The sequence below is a fragment of the Haemaphysalis longicornis genome, unplaced genomic scaffold, assembly GCF_048455015.1.
Source record: "Haemaphysalis longicornis isolate Haplotype H1 unplaced genomic scaffold, Haemaphysalis longicornis Haplotype H1 scaffold_10, whole genome shotgun sequence".
In the NCBI taxonomy this organism is placed as follows: Eukaryota; Metazoa; Arthropoda; class Arachnida; order Ixodida; family Ixodidae; genus Haemaphysalis; species Haemaphysalis longicornis.
The window spans coordinates 96,967,316-96,989,198 of record NW_027526204.1 but is presented as its reverse complement, the minus strand read 5'-3'; the positions used below and the strand labels follow the sequence as shown (position 1 = coordinate 96,989,198).

The window sequence follows — 21,883 nt, the reverse complement described above, 5'->3', positions numbered from 1 at the left end:
CATTCCATTGCAATGGAGCTTTTCCTCCACTCAAGAGCACAATTAGAACTCTGCAAAACCTTGCAAAACCATTTTATTGGACGAATTTCGTACATAACAGATCAGTGGCAAAATCAAGCAGCACTTAAGTCTTAACGGTACACCATACACTTTTATTACCACAAACAAAAGTTCTTTATAACTTGATGCATGACTTTACTTCTGATGGTAAACAAGGCTCCGCAGTCCGCTGCAGGCAGGACGGCGCACTTGAAATTAGCTTGAAGACCCTTCCTTGTGATGTCATGGCAGACGTCACAAAACACACGATTTGGCGGGAGAATCAAAATTTTAACTTGAACTGATTAATTTCTTGGTGAATAAAGCATCATTTGCTGCCTGACACGTGCAAAGGGCACTACAAAACCACAAATCTTTCGAAGAAAACAAGCTTGTATTTTGTCTGCATGGCCCTTTAATGTGGCAGTCACACTCCCTCAGGCCGCGCGGCCACTTTGGAACAATACGGGGCTACCATAAGGCATCGCTTTGCACAACACACACATAGAAATCATTCGAAAGGCCAGCTGATCTAGTTCTGATTGATATAAAATACTAGTTCTAAAGCCTACTGCAAATGAAAAAAAAAACTTATAAAACAAAATTTTGGATCACGTGTACCTACATTCGAAAAGAATTATGTAGAACTATTCAACGTAAAGGGCTGTGCTTAGAAGACATGCCAATTGGCCACATGATGACAAATTTGTTCTCAGCCAAATAGGTTTTCACCTGTCTGCTAAAAGGCAAATAAAAGCTAACAGAAGAAAATTGATGAACAGGTCACATTACACGGCTTAGAGCAGAAGAATAACACTTTGCACGTGTTGGCTGTATGCATATTTTCCTACCTTTAAAATTTGGCTGCATTTTGTTACCATTTTACGCACTGAGGTCTAAATGTGGAAATATATGTGCATGCATACTTATCAGTTAGCGTTGAAAATGTGGGACCGTGTAAGGATGTATATTGCGACATTTTAACCTTGGCAATTAAAAAATTCCAAATAAATGCAACCAAATTTTGACGGCAAAAAAATCAGTCTACAGCCAACATGTACAAAAACTATCACTGCTCTGCACTGAGAAATTTTGAAACCACTTGAATTCCATCATGCAGCCACTACTTGGTATGTATTATGAATGCACAGCAATCTATCCAATTTCTGTTGAATTGTTTTCTAGAACTTCGAAAATACAGAGGCAAGTGAAACAAAATAAGATTTCTCGAGTTTTAAATTTGAATTTGTCTCTCATACACTAAGATAAATAATATTGATATCACTCAAAACTAAACAGGCTGCACTTTGTAAATGTATGTGGTGTTAGTTGACGCACAGCAGAGACCATACAAACGTCCAAATGGACAACCACACCCTGCGGGAGTACTGGTGCCACGCACCTTATTCTGGCATGATGGCCTGAAATCCGTAGTTTTTTTACCATGTAGTAGCTTACCACACACACACACACACAAAAACAGTTTTGATTAGTGTCAGGAAAATATACATGAGCAATCAAGAAAAAGAAAATCAGATTAAACGACTTTCATATCATTCCTTGGCAGTCACTGCATTGGAGCTCCAAGGATTTTCTAGTGTGCCGCAGCTCTTTCTGCAGCACGTCAGAACTGTGTTGCTGTCTTCTTATCCTTTGGAGTTCCTTGTGGCTGGGGAGGCTTTCCATGGCCCATGAAGCTGCCTGCACATAATTTAGAAAACAACTTGTAATGAATTCAATGAACAGTGCAGACACCAGCTAGCTTGAACACTGCCAGTAAGGAAACACAACTCGAGCATTACCGAAGTGTACAGATAAACATTTACCCATGGTGATTTCCCACCATGGGTAAAACGGCATGCTTACGAGTACAAGCTGAGCTGAGCTGATCTCTCATAATGCCATTCCTGATACATGCTCTCGTGATTGCGCTACAGTCAAAATAAACCTCGCGGCCAGAACTCGCAACACTAAAGCAGCCCGCTGCCACGCGAAACCTTGAGGAGCTTGCAGGTTGTTTTGCGCAGAAATTTGATGTGTGATAGAAATTTTGCTATTTAGTTCTGTTTCATGGACATGACCTTTACATTCCATGATTGCCCAAACATTTCACCTGCTTCAGATGTAAATGAAACAGTTTTTTTAAATAATTTTCAGTCAAGAGATTTCGAACTGGCTCTTACAATCATGCTTGTTGGCACAACGCATTACACACCTGCAAGCTACTGCAGCCATTTACCATTAAACGTTTGTCAAATGCGCCATTACATTAGTCTTCCCTGGGATCCAATGGTGCAAAGCACAATGAAATATAACAGAGTAACAATAACAAGGACGACACTAGACACGGGAGTCGCGGTTTTCTGGTAATGCCCACCAGGTTTAAAGCTGCCTGTAAAAACTGCCAACTCATCTCTGAGTGTCTGCTTGCCGACGAGAGGCTACAGGAAACTGGCAAAAAAAAAGAAATATAGCTGCTTGGCAGTTAAAGACTGACTGCAATACCTATATTCAGAGCATATCGTGCAATTTGAGAAAGATGACAAACAAAATGAGTGAAAGGTTGTGTTCACCGCTCATGAAAAATTAAGGCTCTTTAAGAGTAACCGCACTGTGAATTCAGTCTTCGCAGCCCTTTGAAGTCAGTCTTCGCAACTACCCCCACAGTGCCCTTTAAAACAGTCGTCAAAGCGGCCCAGATCACGTTGCCATTTGTTGCATAGTTTGCCGGAATTCTCTTTGCTGTGGAGGTTGTGTAGTCGCCAACATGCCCATCTACAAACGGCCGCAAAGTTACAGCAGCAAGCCACATTTAGATTGCAGCACAGTCATTAGCACATACAAGGGCAGGCGACCACGCGAGCTGAGTAAATTGAGCACATCACACACTGACATGCTACTCAGTGAAAAATGTTAAACGCGTAAATTATAACGCATAAAGCCTGCGCTATGCCGCTCTATCATTTCTGAAAAAAAAAAGAAAAAAAAAAAAAAAAACGCAGTCAGTACCGAGGGCTGTCACTGGACTGTCTCACGCGTTGACAAAGCCCGAGACGTGGTTTTATCTAAATACATGCGAGAAATGAGTGATTTCGTCCCGGGTAGCGCGGGACTGATGATTGAGGCCTAAAACCAGGAACTAAGCTACGCGAAAAGTTTTAGTCAAACTATTGGCCCAATAATGTCTCTTTTCTACAGTTGTTCTTGCTCGGCTTTCCGGCATCTGCGGCGTTTTTTTTTTATCTGTTGCAGTGATGCCCTTCTACACTAGATGTATAATAAATTCATGTAAAATAATCAACAGCTAGAGGTACAAAACAAGTTGAGCGACGCGAAACAGTGCAGCAAGCGTTGCAACTTCTCCCGCCACCCCGGGAGAAGCCTTTCGACCGTTTCCTCATTGAGCACCCACCTTCGACCACAGAGCAAGAAATCATGCATAAAACACAAGAGGGGCATTGGAAGGGTTTAAACACTGAGTGGTACATATAAACGACTTGCAATAGTTACCTTGTGAAATGACGTTCCAGCAGCACGGGAGCACGGCTAAAGTGGCTTCTAGCCACCTTAGCACGGCGCACATTTCCATCCGCGGGCGGCCATGTTTATAAAACTGCGATGGCTGAATCGGCTGAATCAGTTTCGTAAATAGCTCACAGACGTCTCTAATGGTCTAGAATAACAACGAAGCTTTAAAAATGTATTGAGATATAATTAAAATAAAATAGAAATTTTAGTTTCTAACTTATAGTTTGAAATATTGTACATAAATGCGAAATAAAATGGCAACAAGGCAGACCCAGAACCCGTGCCCAGAACCAAGCAGCAGGCCATCTGAGCGGGACGGTTCTTTCCTCCCTTAGAAAGTTGCCGTGCTCAAAAGCAGCGTTTTCAGTTGGTTTAATCAGTGTACGAGCCTTTCTCTGAAGCACTTCCTGTAACAATCACGCGCTACCTGCGGGTACGCGAGGCATTTGCTCATGGAAGAAAGAAAAGTTTTTCTTCCTCCATGCATTTGCTTTACGGCTGTACCTCCTTCACGCGCATTACACGCGCCTATATATGCGTTTTATTCATCTATGCACAAAAACAAAACATTGGGCTGACCGAATCAACAAAAAGCACGCATGCGCTTCCGCATACATCCCAATCACAGCCATTCGTGGACATTTTTAGGACACTCCCAGTGCGGAAGTCCCAGGGATGCCCATAGGCTGTGCTGTTTGGGACATGGGATTTAGGGCCTTTTTTGGGATGTCCTTAGGATGTTTGGTGTTGTCTGGGACGACGAGAAGCAAAGAGAAGTCTGGTTACGAAGTACCCTGGACGTTTACGTCAAGGAAGAGTGTGAATCGCCTGGGGCGTTGAAGGATGACATTAGAGGACTAAAAGCGCAGCTCGAAGTAATAGATAAAGAGAAGTATGAGGGTGCGCTTGTGCGCGCAAGAGCTGAACGATTTTTGCACGGGGAAGCGCCGACTAAAAGAGCGTTCAGCGCGGAAAAAAAGTATGCTCGCAGAAATGCGATAGTGGAAATTGAAGCCGAAGGTGTGGTTTATAGTGACCAGGCTAATATAGAGCGTTGTTTTTGTGACTTTTATAAAAATTTGTTTTCTTGTCATCCTGTCAATGCCGTCAAGTTTAGAGAAGAGTTTACGTCTTTGTTACCGTGCTTAGACGAGGAAGTTAAGGCGCATCTCGAAAGAGATATTACAGTAGAAGAGATACGCGGCGCTATCGACGAGTTGAGCCCAGGGAAGACGCCGGGCCCTGATGGCCTGAGCGCCGCTTTCTACAAGGCGTTTAATGGTGACATCAGCCCGGTTTTATGTAAAGTTTACTCTGAGGCGTACCACAAAGGTGTGCTGCCACCTTCTTTTCTTGTGTCTCACACTGTGTTTATACCGAAATCGGAGGAGGTTGCGAAACTCAGACAGATCCCTGGGTATCGTCCTATTAGTCTGACAAATGTCGACTATAAGGTTTTAATGAAAATATTGGCTAGCCGCTTACAGACTGTCATAAAGGACGTGGTAGGGCCGCATCAAACGTGCGGGATCAAAGGGCGGTCGATAGTTACAAATATTCATACTGCCCGAAGTGTTCTCGAGTGTTGTGACGCCATGCAAGGGACTTTGGCATTGCTCCAGGTAGACATGGCTGAAGCCTTCGATCAGGTGTCTCACGAACTTTTGTTAAATATGTTGGAACACGTGAATGTTGGTTCTGTTATTCTTAATGGTGTGCGCATGGCGTACACTGGGTGTTCTACGAGGCTTGTTATTAACAAAACGATCGGCACACCCGTTCCTGTTCAACGTGCCGTTCGTCAGGGTTGCCCATTGTCTCCGTTGCTTTTTTGTTTGTACATTGAAGCCTTTTGTTTAAGTGTAATCAGGAGCGAAGACGTCAAAGGTTTTAAACTTCAGTCGTGTGAAGTGCGGGTGTTAGCTTACGCTGACGACATTGCTCTCTTTTTTGTTGATAGGAGAAGCATAAGTATTGCTGTAAACACCTTGAAAATGTTTTGTAAGTACAGTGCCAGTGGTGTTAATTGGCAGAAATGTCTAGGCTTCTGGCATGGCCAGTGGGACAGTACGCCTAGTGTTTTCGAGTGTATCAGCTGGCAGACGACGCCGGTGAAGTACTTGGGAGTGCCCCTCGAGAACTATGTAGACAGCGACCCTTATTGGCGCAGTCAAACAGTCGAATTGCGTGAAAAGGCCGAGAAATGGAAGGGTAGCGGACTTTCAATATTTGCGAGGGCCTCAGTGTGTAATGTGTTTTTAATTAGCAAACTGTGGTACGTTCTACAGGTGTTGCATTGTTCGCGGGCACATGTACAGGCCTTGCACCGAGTTTTTGCTGTGTTGATTTGGGAGTCGTCATGGGAGAGAACCAGCCGAACGAACCTGTTTCGGCGCGTGCGTCTTGGTGGCCTGTCATTATCGCATCTGTTTTTGCGTCAAGTGGTAAATCGTTTTTTGTTTCTTCGGGATGTGAAGGACCCATTTTTGCGCACTGTGTGTCAGGTGAAGTTGGCCAGAGCGCTTCTTGATTTTGTTGTAACGTCAGCTTCTTTTTCGTTTGGCGCAACGAAAGGTTACTTCCGTGAGGTGGTACAAGCCACCATGTTTTTGCGTGCACGCTTCACGCTAGAGTACTTATCTAGTGTGACGCGTAAAAGATTGTATAATGACCTCGTTGAATCCGTACTTCCCGTTCCATTGTATAGATCGCTCTACCGTGTAGGGCCAGGACAGGATGTGCTTAAGCGTGTGAAACGTATGGCGATTGGCCCATGGGTTAAGACTTTTTTCTTTAAACTTCACTCGGGCGTCCTTGATGTGAAAACGTGGCAGAAGGAAAAGGGAATGTTTTTGCCGGGTGGGGTGGACTGCTACCCGTGCAGAAAACCCGAGACTGTAGAACACGTGTTTTTGGACTGCTGGGACGGGGTCTTCTTTTGGGACGTGCTTCAGCGGACCCTCAAAAAAGATTTCCCTCTGGACGCTCACGGCATTAGGTTTTTGCCGATTGAGAGTGACGAAGTACCTTACGACCTCGTGATGGTCCTGGCCCTACATGCAATTTGGAAATCCCGCATGGCCATACGCCATAGGGACGTTGACGCTAAATGGTCAAGGGAATATTTCGTTGATTCAATGCGCATGATTATTGAAGTGTGGAGGGCTCAGCCTGAGTCTCCAGAGTGGTTGCCTGTGATGGAAACACTGACCAACCTCAAACAATTTTAATCGTTTTTCTGCTGGCAAGGTGACGACTAGCAGTTTTATCGTTGCAGTTTTTTGTTTGATGGTGCTTGTTTTGTGCTGAAATATTGCAATAAAAAAAAAAAAAAAAAGGCTTTGTGGCGCAGTGGGTAGAACACCATGTACATTGCGTTCCGCCCACACGGTCGAGGGATCGAAACCAGGCGCCGGATAGTATTTTTTTTTATATAGTGTAGGGGGAGGGGTGCGGACAACGACGGTGCGGACTACGACGGACGTCAACGCGGGTGACATCGTCAGTTACTGAAATGCTCTGCATTTAAAATGACATTTTGTGCTGACAAATGCCCTCACAAGAACAATGCAAAAACAACTGCGGCGGGCTATGACGCAACGTGGAGCGGCTATGACGCAACGTGGCGCGGATATGACGCAACACAATCCACTTTAATCCAATCCAAGCCAATCCAATCGAATCCAATCCAATGCCAGACCGACGGGGAGCGATGCGGACTACGACTACGGACGTCAACGCGGGTGACATCGTGAGTTACTGAAATGCTCTGCATTTAAAATAAAGTGCTGTTAAAATCTGCGTGATCTTTTGATTGAGTCTGTTTGAAACAAGTGGGCGATTTACGCTGCTGTACCGAAACCATTGTATTGGAGCAAAAGAACGAATTACCGCTCACACTAAAAGATTTTTCATGCGGATTCTAGTTTCATCTCATTCCATTTCATTCATTTCCACTCATTCATACAGTGGCTGATAGGTCCACCTTCTACACGCGTGATAAACATAGCAAACGACACGCAGACGCTCCGATGACGCTGTGTGCGCGCTTGAAGCATATTATCGCTCGGCACGCACAGCGCATGCGTGATGGTTCGTTCCTTCTTCATTCCTTTTCATTCGTTCATTCCTTTTTAAATGCAGATCATTTCTTAGCCTCGCCTCTTCCTGCGTCGGATGGCGTCAACAGCTCCGCGTCCGCAGCAGGTGCGCCTCTCCTCCTTCCCTCCTCTCTCTCAACAGCAGCTGGCGCGCGCATGCGTCGTAGTCGGCCCGTTCGCTCCGTCGCGGTCTCGGCCACAAAGCAAGATATGTCTCGGCGTAACAGGTGCGTGATAGCAGCGCGGTGGGGCGTGGAAGGGCGCGCGCTGCTTGCGTATGCGCGCTCTCCCTCCCGTACTGCTCTCCCTCTACTGCGTGCGCTGCAAATATAAAGCGGCTAGCGGTGCGTTGCTCCTTTCTTCCTTGGTTGACGCTCGCTCCCACGTTTACTCGTGTCTGCTACTCCTGCATCACGGAAGAAGGGATGGAAGCAACACTGCCTTCAACCAGTACTGAGGCCCCAATGCTCTGCATTTACTCGTGTTCCCCTCGCGGGAAGGCGCGGGAATTTTTTTTTAAGTGCGAATGCACATAGCAACAGCTGCGGGTGCGCGCGCTCCTCGTCTTCCTTGGCAACGGGGGGAGATGGGCGCGCGCTGCCTGGCCGCTGACAAGGCACATACCCACGTGGGGGATTGGCCAGGAATCGGGCGTGAGAAGGGCTAATGCACCCGCTTAAAGAAGTACTGACACGAAATTTCAAAGCTGAGATCCGCTCTAGCAATCAAGTACAACGACAACACAAATAGGTGTCTGTGAATAAATGCATCTTTCTTTCTTTGTAGTTGTGTGTGTGTGTGTGATCTCTCTTTCGCGAACATTACCGAACCGCGCAAATTCAACTCGTGCATTCGCACTTTCACAGTCTTCCCCTCGGGGAAATGCGGGGAATTTTTTTTCTCTCGCACCAGTCTCGCACAAAGCGCGTGATTCGATTTTGAGCAGCGCGAGATCCGACCGTGCTTCCCGTGCCCGTGCCACCGTTCGAACCGGGCCAACCGGGCAGTCACGCTGCAGTCACACACGGGGGCTTGACTGCGGCCGCGCCAGTCTGCCAGCCGTTCGTCGCCGGCACCGACGGGCCGAAGAGCGGCACAGCACAGCTGGTAAGTGTGCACGGCGCTGACTTTCTTCCGAGGCAGCCGTTTCTGCCGTTCAGCTTATCAGCAGGGCAAAGCCTGTGCGAAGCGTTCAGCTGCTTTATTTTTCGAATGGTAGTCGGATTCTGGGGGAAGGTGGCTGTTGGAAGCCGTGGGGGGCGTACCCCATGGGTGCGTTCGGCCATGCAGAACCGAGGGGTTTTTGCCCAGAGCCTGTCACTGGCGCGACCTCACTTTTCTCAATTTATCGTTTCGCATATTCCTTCAGAATCAAAGTTTCTTGGTTATTTCGTGACTACTAACTCATTCCCGTAGCTTCCGCACCCCCTCCTTCCCCTGCGAAAACCTGAGCTATAGTCAGGACCTGAGTTAGCTGGAACACTAGTTGTCAGCCTGTTAGCTCAGCTAATGGCCTCTCTTATATCGCCAAGGCGTTTCAGTGTGTGAAAAACTAGGGGACAACCGCCGTAAGCTTTCCGGAACTCCCTGCCGCACCAACCGCCCTTTGAACTTTCCAAATCGACCAAGAAGCGATAACTTGCTATCTCGATTCTGACTTTGCCATGTTGACTTAGGGAAAGCGAACGTATAAACGTTTTTTAAATCTAGCTATAGGTCTAGCGCCTGCGCTGACATGTCCTTGTGACGTTTTTTCCTGGTCCTTATATTAAATATGCCTTTCGCTAGCGCATTAACGCAGCCATTCTCATAACGCATTCTCATTTTATACGTGCTTTGCAATGGGGGCAACATTTTTCTGCTCCTTCCGTTGTCGCGTGCGTTTTATTAATGAAGCCTGTGAGTGCCGCAGAGGCATGCGTCGCATTCTTATCTGTAGTAAAGTTGTCCTGGATTGTTTTAACAGCTTTTTTAAACTGGGACCTCCCTAACCACATTTTTTTTCTTAAGGCTTCGGGTTTTTGTGTGTGTGTGTGACGGACGGATTTGTGTATGCATAAGCAACTGTGCGGTTAAAAAATAACCCAGGAAAATTTTACTACTTTTAAGGATGCAACGCAGACTTCTGCGGCTAATAAAACACGCGCAACAGCGCAAGATGCAGACAATTGCTGCCCCGTCGCAAAGCACGCATACCAGGGCAAAGCTTGCATACCATGAAACCGGCGACCTAGCCACGGGGCCACCCCAAAGGTCCTAGTGCGAGTGGTTAGGGGTTTGTAGCGTTGAGAAACAGTAACATGTGCAGCGAATTGGAAAGAAAAAAAAAACTCTCAGTGGTCGGAGTCAAACGTGGCAGGGATTTATACACCCCCTCAACACCCCTTCAGGAAGATTTCGACGCCCCCTCCCCCCCCCCCCAAAAAAAAAAAAATCCACAACCTCAAGCACCCGGCCCAGGGATTTCCCCGAAATTCCCCCAACATTCCCCCAGGAGAATTTTGACCCCCCCCCCCCAAAAAAAAAAAAAAAAAAACGAAATTCTGGATAAACCACTGGAACCTGGGTTTCTCACGTTGGGAAACCGTCCTCTATCAGAGCTATCGCATTCTGGGCGCACAGCATTTCCTTTGGGTTCATAGCGCGGGCGTTGGCTTTCGACTTGGCCACGGGTTCTAGCACGTGTAAATCAACGCAGAAATTTGGGCTAGTTGGTGATACGACTTCGACATGGTAAAAAGCGCTCTAGACGGGGACAGAAGCAAAAACAGTGACACTGGACGGGCGCTAACGCTCGTCCCGTGTCACTGTTTTTGCTTCTGTCCCCGTCTAGTGCGCTTTTTACCATGTCGAACGCGTGTATAAGGCGGTCCACTTTGGGAAAGCTTTGAAAGCCGGCGGACGAAAGGGTCCGGGCATGCCAGTCATAGAGAACATTCAGCAACAAGTTCGGAAATAAATGCGATGGGATGAGTGATGACATATGAAGCGGAAACTTGGCGCCTTAGTAAACAACTTGAAAGCAAACTTAGGTCGGCTCAGCTGGCCATGGAACGAATCATGATGGGAGTAACACTTCGAGACAGTTCCTGGATCAGAGAACAAAATATAGAGTAGAAGATATAGTTCAAATAAAGAAAAATAATTAAACTTGGGCTGGCCACGTAATTTAGGCGAAATGACAATTGATAGACTACCTGCAGGGTGACAGAGTGGATACCGAGAAATGGGTCTTGAAAAAAAAAGCGCGCCAAATTCACCTCGTGAAGCTGGTTGGTAAGCGAAGCTGTTAATGACACCCACAACGATAACCCATCCGATGTCACTTGAAGCACACACGTCGCTCTACCAAGACTGAAACCAGAGACAAGTGAAATGCACTTAATCACACCATTCATTACTTCAAAGAGATATTCTTTGCTAAGGCTAAATCATTTCATGATCCACGAATGGTGGTTGGTTGAGTAGCATTGGTGAAGCACACGAGTGGAAACTCTTTTTATAAAATTAGAGGAAGCTCAAACCCAGTGTTAGGTGGTCTCACTTCTCCTCCGTCATTACCGCCGCCACCGGAGACGACGACATCGGCGGCAGTGACGGAGAAGTGAAATGCCACACGTTGGTCTGAGCTTCCTTTATTATTTACGAACTCCTAGCACATGCGCAAGGCGCGCACATGGTCGCTACACGTGTTGTGGGAGAACCGGACAGCAGCGCGAGAGGTCGCATGGCGCTACCACATGGCATTCAGCGAGATCGCAAGGGATAAACCTGCAAATGTGCTCAATGAGTGCACCGTCTGTCTCCCCAAACTCCGCGTGGGCTTGTAGCTCAACCGGTAGGAAAACGGGCTCTCGCTCCGCTATCTATTCGTTCCAGGTTCGATTCCTGGCGGTTCCAGTACCTTCTTTTATTTGTTCGCGGGAGTTTCCTGTGGACACCAACGGTTGCAACAGAATCCTGGGGGGGGGGGGGGGGGGGGTGTGTAAAGGTAAAAAGCTTCAGTTTAACAGAAAAAGGCCGATTACTTCACGGACGGACAAAATGAGAAAATCCTGAGGCAAGGAATGGACTCCAGCGGCACGGGACAGGAGTGATTGGACGTTGATGGGAGGGGTTTTGTCCTGCAGTGTGGGCTGCTGCTGATGGTAAAGTAAGCGCCGGATCTCCGACGAAAGGAGAGCTAGGGGCCCCCAGCTCGGCAGTTTCTCTAGCCCTGCACCAGTAGTGCAAGCTGCGCCAATTCTTTAAAGCAAAGTTTTCAAGCTCTACCAGCCAACGGTTCTTTCGTTGCGTGCGGGACAACAAACTTTAACGTGTCAAAGGCGGCGGCGGGGAAGGGGAGCGGGCGGAGGGTTTCACTCACGGAGCACACTGTAGATGGCGCCGCGAATTTATCCAGCGTTCCCCGCTTGCTCGCCGGCAGCAGCGGCGGCGGTACGGCTTTGTCGTCTGCTTTAGCGACGGTTGTTTTGGGCCTGTTTTGGTGCAGCTTCGCGTTGAGGCACGGTGGCTTCGCACGGCTTGATTAACTTGTTCGACAGCGCCTCCAGGGTAACCTGCACCTGATGGAACTAAGTGGTCATACGGCAAACATACGTTAAGGATTGGTTTGCAGGGCGGCAAAAGAAAATGTACAGTCGGGGACTTAATTTTGCAGACCACGCGAGCGCGTGGCAAAAGCCACCGATGCGCGCTCTGGAGGCCCGGCGCCTGTTGTCGGGACCGGCGCGGCGCGCATGCGCGTCCTGTTTTACTCGCAGGCACGCCGATTTTCTCGCTTCCTGCAACGGTGCTGCAATGGTCACTCAAGCACCGCATAGCGACGCCTTTGTGGCATTCCTTTCTTCCCGATGGCACATTTGGGGCCTAAAGTGACGATTGCGAGGGCTTTGGCGCAACTGCTCCTCGAGTCCTGATAAACACTTGCGCGGAATGTTTTATTTGTTTGTTTCGTGCTTTGTCGTTTATGGACGATGAGACTAGCGGCTTGCGAACGGCGTCCCCGAATGAAGAGCGTACGAAGCACAGTCTCACGGTACCGCGCTACCGATGGCGAAATGCCAGCTATACGAATAGCGAACCTATTTCGCCTTGTTTATTTTGTAATTTGGCCACTGAACATATATTTCAGCTCTCTCTCCGCTGCCCATAAAGTAGGCTATTTGCAAGTCTTATAAAAGAAATTATTTCAGTGATTTTGCTGCCTACTTAATTTCTTCAAAATGATAAAAATACGTACTCACATAAATTGGCTGTTCGCTCTGCCAGTCGCATTCGTAAAGATGTCACCTCGGGTTCCTATTGAATGCCGTAAAATTATTCGCTACTTTTGAGAAGCCGTTTTTCAAAGGGACGTTTGCAGGCTGACTAATAGACCAAGAGATACTGTTAGTCGAGGTATTCATGCCTACGGAAATGAATTGCTCCAAAGCCGGAGCAATTCTTCAAGGTCGGCTTGCATTGATTCATTGTGAGGTTTTCACGCGCCGATGCTACACAGGCGATTAGGCGCGCCGTAGTTGAAAGCTCCGGATGAATTTTGATTACCTGGGGATGTTTAACATGCGCCGATATCCCGGACACACATAAGCATTTTCGTTTTTCGCCGCCATCAGAAAACGGCCACTTTGCAGATGGCCAGTGGAGCGGGAGCACAGTCGGCAAAAGGCTTGTATATAACTCCCGAGCGGCGTGCTCCAGAATGCGCGGGAGACACCTAGTGATAACGCCTGGTTTGAGACCGGTAGAATGTGAGCATGCGCGGCCCGTATAGCTAGCGCTGTGGCTGCTGTGGCTGTGTCCCTCCTCGCTGTGCCCGTCGCTTTGGCTTCTGTACCTCCTTTGACCGTAATAAGCGCTACATGCCTGCGCTGCCGGGCCTGGAAACAAAAGCGGAGATTACCCGCCTTAGAGCGCGCTGTGCGAGTTTTTCGTCTGCATTGGCTTTGGCGCACAGCTTTTCATTGCGTAATCGAGCTGCCAATACGCCGCATCTGTGCCGCGTGCTCCACTATCCGGTTTTTACGGTCGGCTTAGCACGTCACTGCTGACGGGATAATGCCACAATACTGTGCAAGCGAACGCGGACTGACATCTAGTCACCCTGAACACCGGCCCCGATGCGTTTTCGGTGATTGTTGTCCGTTTTTTCGCACACAGAAAGAAACCTTATGTCTAGATTGCGTAGGGCATCGCAAAAATTAAGCGCTGCACGTAGTTAAACGCACCCAACGCAGTACTAACAATCGCTAATCTCCACTATTGTCTCCCGGCCCGCAGCGCAGGCAGCGCTTCTTACTGCTAAAGAAGGTACGGAAGCCAAGGCGACGGGCACCAAACAAGGGAAACAGCCATCGCGCTGATGCGGGTCGCGCATGTTCACATTCTACCGGTCTCAGACCAGGCGTTATCACTATACTCAGTGACAACTTAAGAACGGCACCGGAAGTTTCCGCTGTGCCTTATCACCGTAGCCGGATGATTCTCCGTGCGGCGCAAGTAGGGCGTTCCTGGGAATATTTTTAACATGGCGTGAGCCGTTCACGTGATTTTTTGGACTTAATATGCTTATAAACGACTCCAGTGGCGACAAACAAACTGCGTGAGACAAGGCAGACGATATCACGCATTCATAGCAAACCCCTTTCAAAACGCGCGCGCACTGACGTCACGGGTCCGGCGCTTTGACGGAGTGATACACTACATGAGGTGGTGCCGTTCTTGAGTTGTAACCGAGTGTAGATGCCTCCCGCGCAGTCTGGAGCACGCCGCTCGCGCGTTATAGACAAGCCTTTTGCCGACTGTACAAGGTCAACAACGAAAAAGGACAAGCAGCTGATGGCTTTTCAGTTGTTGAACACCCGCTAATTAGTTACAAAAACATTCGAAAGGCCCTAAGTAGCTATTAATATTACAGCGAAAAGTAGCGAATAATGTTATGGAATTCTTTGATTGGAGGTCGAGGTGCCGTTTGAATAATGCGGACGCACAGAACGAACAATTTAAATGGGTATGTCTTTCAATCATTTTTAAGTAAGGAAGTAGACATTAAAAATAAAACAGGAGTTCTTTTATAAAACTTGGAAAATCGTCTATTTTATTGGCAGCGGAGAGCGAGCTGAAATATATTAGTGTTAGGTACAGAACGATCACTAGGTTGTCTGCTACGTTAGTCGGCAGGTAATCGCCTGTGTAGTATGTCCCAGTAGAACCGGATCGAGGGGGTATGCTGGCACGTAAGAGGGGGGCGAAGAAGAGAGTTTTCCCCGGCTCGCTGCTCTCCTGCCTCCATTGTCTTGCCTGTGGTTCCGCACGACTTGTAAATAAAGCCTTCATCCATTTGTTACGTCCGTAGCAATATGTTCAGTGGCCAAAATACAAAATGAACAAGGCGAATAAAGGTTCGCTATTCGTATAGCTGGCATTTCGTCGTGGGTAGCGCGGGACCGTGAGACTGTGCTTTGTACGCGCTTCATTCGGGTACGCCGTTCGCAAGCCGCTAGTCTCATCGTCCATAAACGACAAAGCACAAAACAAACAAATAAAACATTCCGCGCAAGTGTTGGAGCGCTTGCGCCAAAGGCCTCGCAATCGTCACGTTAGGCCCCAAATGTGCCATCGGGAAGAAAGGAATGCCACAAAGGCGTCGCTATGCGGTGCTTAAGTGACCATTGCAGCACCGTTGTAGGAAGCGAGAAAATCGGCGTGCCTGCGAGTAAAACAGGACGCGCATGCGCGCCGTGCCGGTCTCGACAACAGGCGCCCGGCCGCCGGGCCTCCAGAGCGCGCATCGGTGGCTTTTGCCACGCGCTCGCGTGGTCTGCAAAATTAAGTCCCAGACTGTACAAACCACATGAAGACATGGCCGCTGGAGCAACGCTACCTTTTGAGCACTGCTTGCTACGAATGAGACTCCGTTTTCTAAATTGGTGATTACAAATTCGGTTATGTTTTGAGAGGTATTATAAAAGGCGAAAGTAGCAACTGGTTCTGATATATAGCGATTATAAAAGTTCCGTAAGCTTTCTCACAATTCTAAATCTTGCTAAAGTAACAAGTTTAAATCTGTATAAATGGGAATCCCTAAGCTCACATGCCGCATAGTTTCGGTGTCTGCGCTTGTGTCGAGGGGTGGTGTAGCCCCAAGCTAGCGCGTCACGATGGCTAGTTTCCGCTGTCTCACACTTAGAAAGACACCCCTCCCTGTTTTCTTTCTCCCGAGTCACGGCCGGGCTACAGCGGCGGCGTCCGCCGCTCTATAAAACTCTGCCGACGCTGCTGCTGCATTCGGGACGCCGCCCCCGTGAATTCGGGTAACGGCTGGTAGAATCTCTGGTTTCACTCTTTGTAGAGCCATGTATGTGGGGGCCATTGCAATTCAAGTGACGTCGCATAAGCGATTGTTGTGGGTGTCGTTTAGAGCTTTGCTTTCCAACCACCTTCACAGCGTGGATTTGAGCCTTTTTTTTTATGAGTGATGTGCACTTTAGCTTGTAGTCCACAAGTTGTGCGGGCCTTCGTTGTTTTTTTTTTTTTTTGGCTGTGCTGATGTAATGCTCCTGAGTTGTATTGATTTGTTTTTCACAGGAGGTGCTCAAGCTCCAACACAATGGCAGAGGGCACTCCTGTAAGTACACGACTACAGTTATTACTGAGGAGCAAATATATTCTCCCCCCACCCCTTTCTTTTTCTTCCCACGTGTTCTGATCGCACTGTGTGTGGACATTGTTCTAACACTGACATGCAGCACAGTGTTCCTGAATCTGGAAAAGCCATTTTCTGTGTTTTTTTTTGTATGCTGAATGATGCCTCTACCCGCAATTCGAACACTGCAGGGTAGATTTCTGGAACAGGATTCAGTGTCTCTGCTGCAGAAGTTTTGGCACTGTCAGCATGTAGATGCTAAGTGACCCTCAAATGTTCCAAGCCAGGAAGTGTTGATGTTACATAAATCATCAATGCGTGCTACGATTGCTCTAACAAGAGGCAGACAGCATATTAAACCCATGCATCGAAGCAACTTAAGAGGGCAGCTTCAACATCTGTTTACTGTGTGGATAGCTGGTTGGATTGGTTAACTATTTTATCAAATCTATGCATAGATTGAAATGGGTTGTTTGCTTTCTAAGTTGCACTACTGCAGTAACTTTGTGGTATCACTGTGTGTGGGAGATAGCGTGACTTTGTTTTGCCCTCTGTGGGAAAACTGCTACGAATAACAGTGCAACCGCAAAACTAGCCAAAAGCAGCAGCATACGTGCTGTGTTGTAACATCTGTATTTTCCTTGGCTAACACTAGTCTGGCGGTTTTGCCACATTCCTTTCTCTGGTTGTGCACGTAAATTTTGGGGTTTGTATGGGTAGTTCATAACTTTTCAAATTTAAGGGGCTGCTTTTAAGGTATCGAAACTCCCGGAGTGTGTAGACCAATAAGATCTTATTAAAGTTTTACCTTTTTAGATTCCAAGCATTGAAGCGACATGAGGCTACACAAGGACTGAACGAGTGTTTGTTGCTTGGTGGATCTTCCGTAGAAAATTTATAAGTTTGCATTTTGTCACTTTAAGAGCGTTTACTCGTGTCACTCTAACAAACAGTTATTCAAAATAGGTGGAATAATCGTTCCAAGTGTGAAAAGGTTCTGGAAAGGCTACACCCAGTGCCTTGAATTTAGACCCTGGAATTCAACCATTGGCGTTTCCCATTCCTTTCTCTCTGTAGAAGTATGAGGAGGACGCAGCGGAGTCCCCCGTGCTCAGCTACTCGATGGCGTTGCGGGAAGGCAAGCGTATAGTGACCCAGCTGGCGGAGCTTATGGCCACTCCGATCGCAGACATCGAACAGCCCAGCCTCGTGGACTTCACTCTGTCCAGTTCAGTGTCGAGCACTCCGGGAGGCGCTGGGGACGTGGCACGTCGCCAGCTCTTCCAGTCGCCAGCAGGACAGAATGGGGGAGAAGGCGCAGTCTGGTACGTTGCTTGCTTTTCGAGGTGAACGCCTTTAAGGGGACTTGAAGACAAGGTGCAAGTTTGTTCGGTTTGCAAGAAGTAGCCTTTGGTAACTTGCCAAGCTCCATTTTGGCAATGAAAGATGTTTTTAAACCATATCTTGAGGTAAACATGAGAAGTAATCGCAGCTTTCAAGCGTGTTGCATTACCATTCTAGGCTTGTCATAAGCAAGCAAATGCAAACATTCGTAGAAAAAAGCTCGAAATATTTTGGTGAAACTTCATGTTTCTTTAATTAATGCCATTTCCAATTTCATTGCTCTAAGCCAAAAAAAAAAAAGTTCGCATTGAAAGCCCCCTCCCCCCTTAAAGGGACACTGAAGTGACTTTGTCAAGCTCCCGGTTTTGCTTGCACCTGGTAGACGGGCTCAAATTACCACACTTTTCATCGCTTGTCCGGTTGATAGGTCGGTAATTATTTTATAAAGCGGGAAAGAAGAAAAACTACCATGCGCGGTCCGTGGCGGCCGCACCAACTAAAGGCTGTGACGACAGGAGGAGATGCACCTTGATTGGACGATGTCCAAGATTAGCATTCAAACAAGCTTCGGTTTCAGTTCTGTAAAACATGCTTGACATCCGACGGCGATCGTTGGATGGGCATTCTCGATATCTCAGTAATCGTCGTACTACGCTTCTGCCATGTTGACGGCTGTAAAATGTCAAATATAAGCCTCCCAGGACGGCTTGGAATCTTAGCGATCACTAGCCGAAGCCTACGCAGTGGATGAACGCACTCCGCGTCACCGCAGACTCTCAAATGCCATGCGCTTTTCCCGCATATTCGGAGCTTGCCTCACTCATGCCTGTACGTAAAAAGGGTGTTCGTACCAGGCCAAGGGTCTGGTGATTCTGGCCTGTGCCCATTGCCCGCAAGTAGTCGGTGTTTGTGGCAACAGCACGCCAACGAGAACTCACTAGCGCGTCATTGTCAGTTTGCGCGCGTTCTGCGAACGCACTCGTGGAGAAGTGAACGTTATGGCCCAAAAATGGTGAACTCAGTTTAGAAAACATCGGCCGCAAACGAAAAAATCAACTTACAAAAAAAGCATGTACCTTCGGGGATTAGAACTTGCTACTTGCAAAACAATAATTTTAGCGCTTCAGACCACTCGGCCACGAGCCAGCGCGACCAAGGTTGGATATATAAGGTATATAATGTACAACCAGTTTACACTTCTATTTAGTTTTAGCATTTCAAGTACCTTAGGTGACTATTTGTTGTATAGCGCTCGTGCAGTAAGCATCCCCCAAACTTCCACAATATCTCGCGTCTAGCAATTGCATTTCTTAGACGGAAAAGCGTTCGCAGATGTGTGGTCGTGCTGCTGACCACTGTGCTTGTTCACCCAGCGCAAAAAAGAGCTTCCTGCTCGCGCTGTACGGTAAAAGTTGCAGTTGATTTTATTTGCTTAGTAACTATATTGACTTTGCTGACTCTTCTCCTTCTTCAAGTGGCCTTAGATTTTCCTACTAGCGTATATCAGTCAGCGAAGCGTCGCATGTGCACTTGTGCAGGGCTTGTGCGGAACGACCCGGACTCAGAGCTTGATACAGTGTACAAACTAACAAAGTAAAGAAAGGCACATTCTTCCATTCACAAACGTGCTGTGGCTTAGTTTCAATTGAGCGAGCGAATTGCGACGACCCGTCGGCGGCCGGCGGACTAAACGCTGGGCCGACTGACTGTGTCGGAAGGTCGGCGAGCCGTGCAGTAGCGCAGCCAATTGCCAGCTCATCTCCTCCTGACGTCACACGAAAACGCCACAGAAAATGGGCCAGGATGCAGAGAGGACAGCATTTTCGAATTGATTTTTCTACTAACTAAATTCGCGTAAACGCGCTCAGAGTGGTCGAAACAGGGCCTATGGACTCTGGCTACAATTTGCGCTAGTAATCCCGCAATGTTTACAAATCTCTTCGGTGTTCCTTTAAAGCGAAGTGAAAGTTGTCTTTCCTGTAGTTCGTTTTGCGCAATGAACGACACCATCAGTCTCTTCAGTGTTCCTTTAAAGCGAAGTGAAAGTTGTCTTTTCTGTAGTTCGTTTTGCGCAATGAACGACACCATCAGTGAGGCATAGCAGACGTCGATCTGATAAAAAATTCCAATTGCGTTTTTGCGGTATTTTCGTATGCTTCGGTGACCCTTAGCGATAGAGAATTTTGCATATTTTAGGAAAACCTAGCACGTATACGTGCATAATGTCTTTTCCGCTAAATCTGGCGGATTACATTTTATTCTGATGGGGAAAAAATTAGTCTAGCGGCCAGTGGATTTTTTGACGGGCCATTTTTATACATAGCGGATTTCTGGCGGATACCTCACGCAGTGCACCGATTCAAAATCACCCTGCAAGAAACCATTTCCGTGTCCTCAAAAAATACAGAAATTGGTTAACTTCAGGGGTTAGGAGGGCTCCTGTTCACTTGCTCCGCCTATCTCAGACAAACAAATCCCTGAGGTTTCAAAACGGCTCTGAGACCATCGCAAAAATTCAAAACCAGTGGAGCAAAATCACCCTCCTGGACTGGAATCAAATATCGTCCACGCAGTCGTTCTGGTGTGAAGTTCACTCCTATAAGGACGCCTGCGGCGAAAATCCGTTCGCCGAGCTGGCCGGTTTTGCTATGTCGATGCTCGGGCTGCCGTATTCAAATGCCGAAGTAGAGATGAGGTTTAGTCAGCTTAACATAGTAAAATCCAAGATGAGGAACAAGCCGAAGCCCGAAACAACAAACGCATCCTCGTCGTAAGAGCGGGACTGAAGTGACACCAGAAAAGGGCCCATCTCCCCGCGAGGGGGACTCGAGAGGTCGCGCGTCGCATAGGGGGTGGGTGTATTGCGTTAACGTTTAGCGTTTGGGGAGTTGGTGGTAGTGAATGCGTTGTATCAGCAGCTTCTTGACGTAGTTTGAATGAGTCAAGGATATAAGGCGCGTTCGTAGCCTTCCATTCTGTGTCGGCTTTGTGGCGCAGTGGGTAGAGCACCATGTACAGGTCCACGCAGAAGTAAACGGAGCACGGGAGCGGTGGCCGAACTGCATCGCTGCGCCCCGTATGGGCGCCGACGGTAACCATGGATTGCCGGTCAAAGAGTGTGTTCGCACTGCCCCCGCCGCCCTATCTGATATGTTTAATCGCCGCTCTGCTGGCGTGTCTTGCTCGGCGAGGCGGTCTTCAAAAGGCAGCGCTGGGCTGTAGAGTGGCGCTGGTTGCATTGGCGCTTGCAGGCATCAGCGGCGACCGAATCCGCTGCTGATGAGCTGGACGAAGCTGCGCGCGTCCGCAAACGTGCCTTGTTGCGCGCTGTAAAGGGCGGTATAAAATTGTAGGCCGCTGCGGTTTGGCATAGCATGTCATCGCGATATAATTAATTGTAAGCCGGAAACAAAATTGCCACGTACAATTTAGAAAGCACATTCGCAGACATTTCCGTTGTTCAAAAAAAAAAAAAATCTCGCTTACGAGATTTCTTTTTTAATGTTGGGTTTGTCCCAAGTTATTGTGGCTGGTCAGTCCAGGGCTGTTCTGAAGAAACGGAAATAAAAAATGCCCATGCGGTGGGAATTCTGTATTAGAGAAAACCATAAAGAATAGGTACAATCGTTGCCTGCTATTACAGCGCGCCTCATAGGGCGCATATTTTGTTGTCGCATTAAAACCAACGTTGTTGTTTTTAACGAGCACCTTATATTAGTCAAGAAAGTGTTGCAGATTTAAATTAAACTCCGTATTGAATTGAAAGATGGCTTTACTGCATGACCTCAATGCTATGCAAAAAAGCGCCGTCAAGGCCTCAAAATGACCGATGACGCGTATAGTCGTCATGACAGATTGCGACCATACTCTTAATCGGTTAATTTGGTGTAAAATCTTATGACGGCTGTCCTCGTCAACGGGAGCGAAAGGATTAATGCGACAACAAAATACGCGCCCTATAAGGCACGCTGTAATAGCAGGCAACGATTGTACCTGTTCTTTATGGTTTTCTCTAATACAAAATTCCCACCGCATGGACATTTTTTATTTCCGTTTCTTCAGAACAGCCCTGGACTGACCGACCGCAATAACTTGGGACAAACCCAACATTAAAGAAGAAATCTCGTAAGCGAGATTTTTTTTTTAACAACGGAAATGTCTGTGAATGTGCTTTCTATATTGTACGTGGCAATTTTGTTGCCGGCTTACAATTAATTATATCGCG

The 21,883-nt window shown here is 47.5% G+C and overlaps 1 protein-coding gene and 1 long non-coding RNA gene across 2 annotated transcripts in view; one reads left to right on the top strand and one right to left on the bottom strand.

Moving 5' to 3' along the window:
- Positions 1–57: 57 nt before the first annotated feature.
- On the bottom strand, positions 58–3,647 carry LOC144158911 (uncharacterized). The gene is made up of 2 exons (XR_013320199.1): positions 3,550–3,647; positions 58–1,740 (listed from the first exon to the last, which is right to left on the bottom strand). It is a non-coding gene; the product is annotated as an uncharacterized LOC144158911 (long non-coding RNA).
- A 4,970-nt stretch (positions 3,648–8,617) lies between these two features.
- LOC144159951 (uncharacterized) overlaps positions 8,618–21,883 on the top strand; it is a 34,931-nt gene continuing 21,665 nt past the window's right edge. The window contains exons 1-3 of the mRNA XM_077691594.1: positions 8,618–8,774; positions 16,257–16,296; positions 17,392–17,639. Coding sequence (XP_077547720.1) covers positions 16,279–16,296; positions 17,392–17,639 — 266 coding nt within the window. The 5' untranslated portion in view covers positions 8,618–8,774; positions 16,257–16,278. The remainder of the gene's footprint in view (positions 8,775–16,256; positions 16,297–17,391; positions 17,640–21,883) is intronic.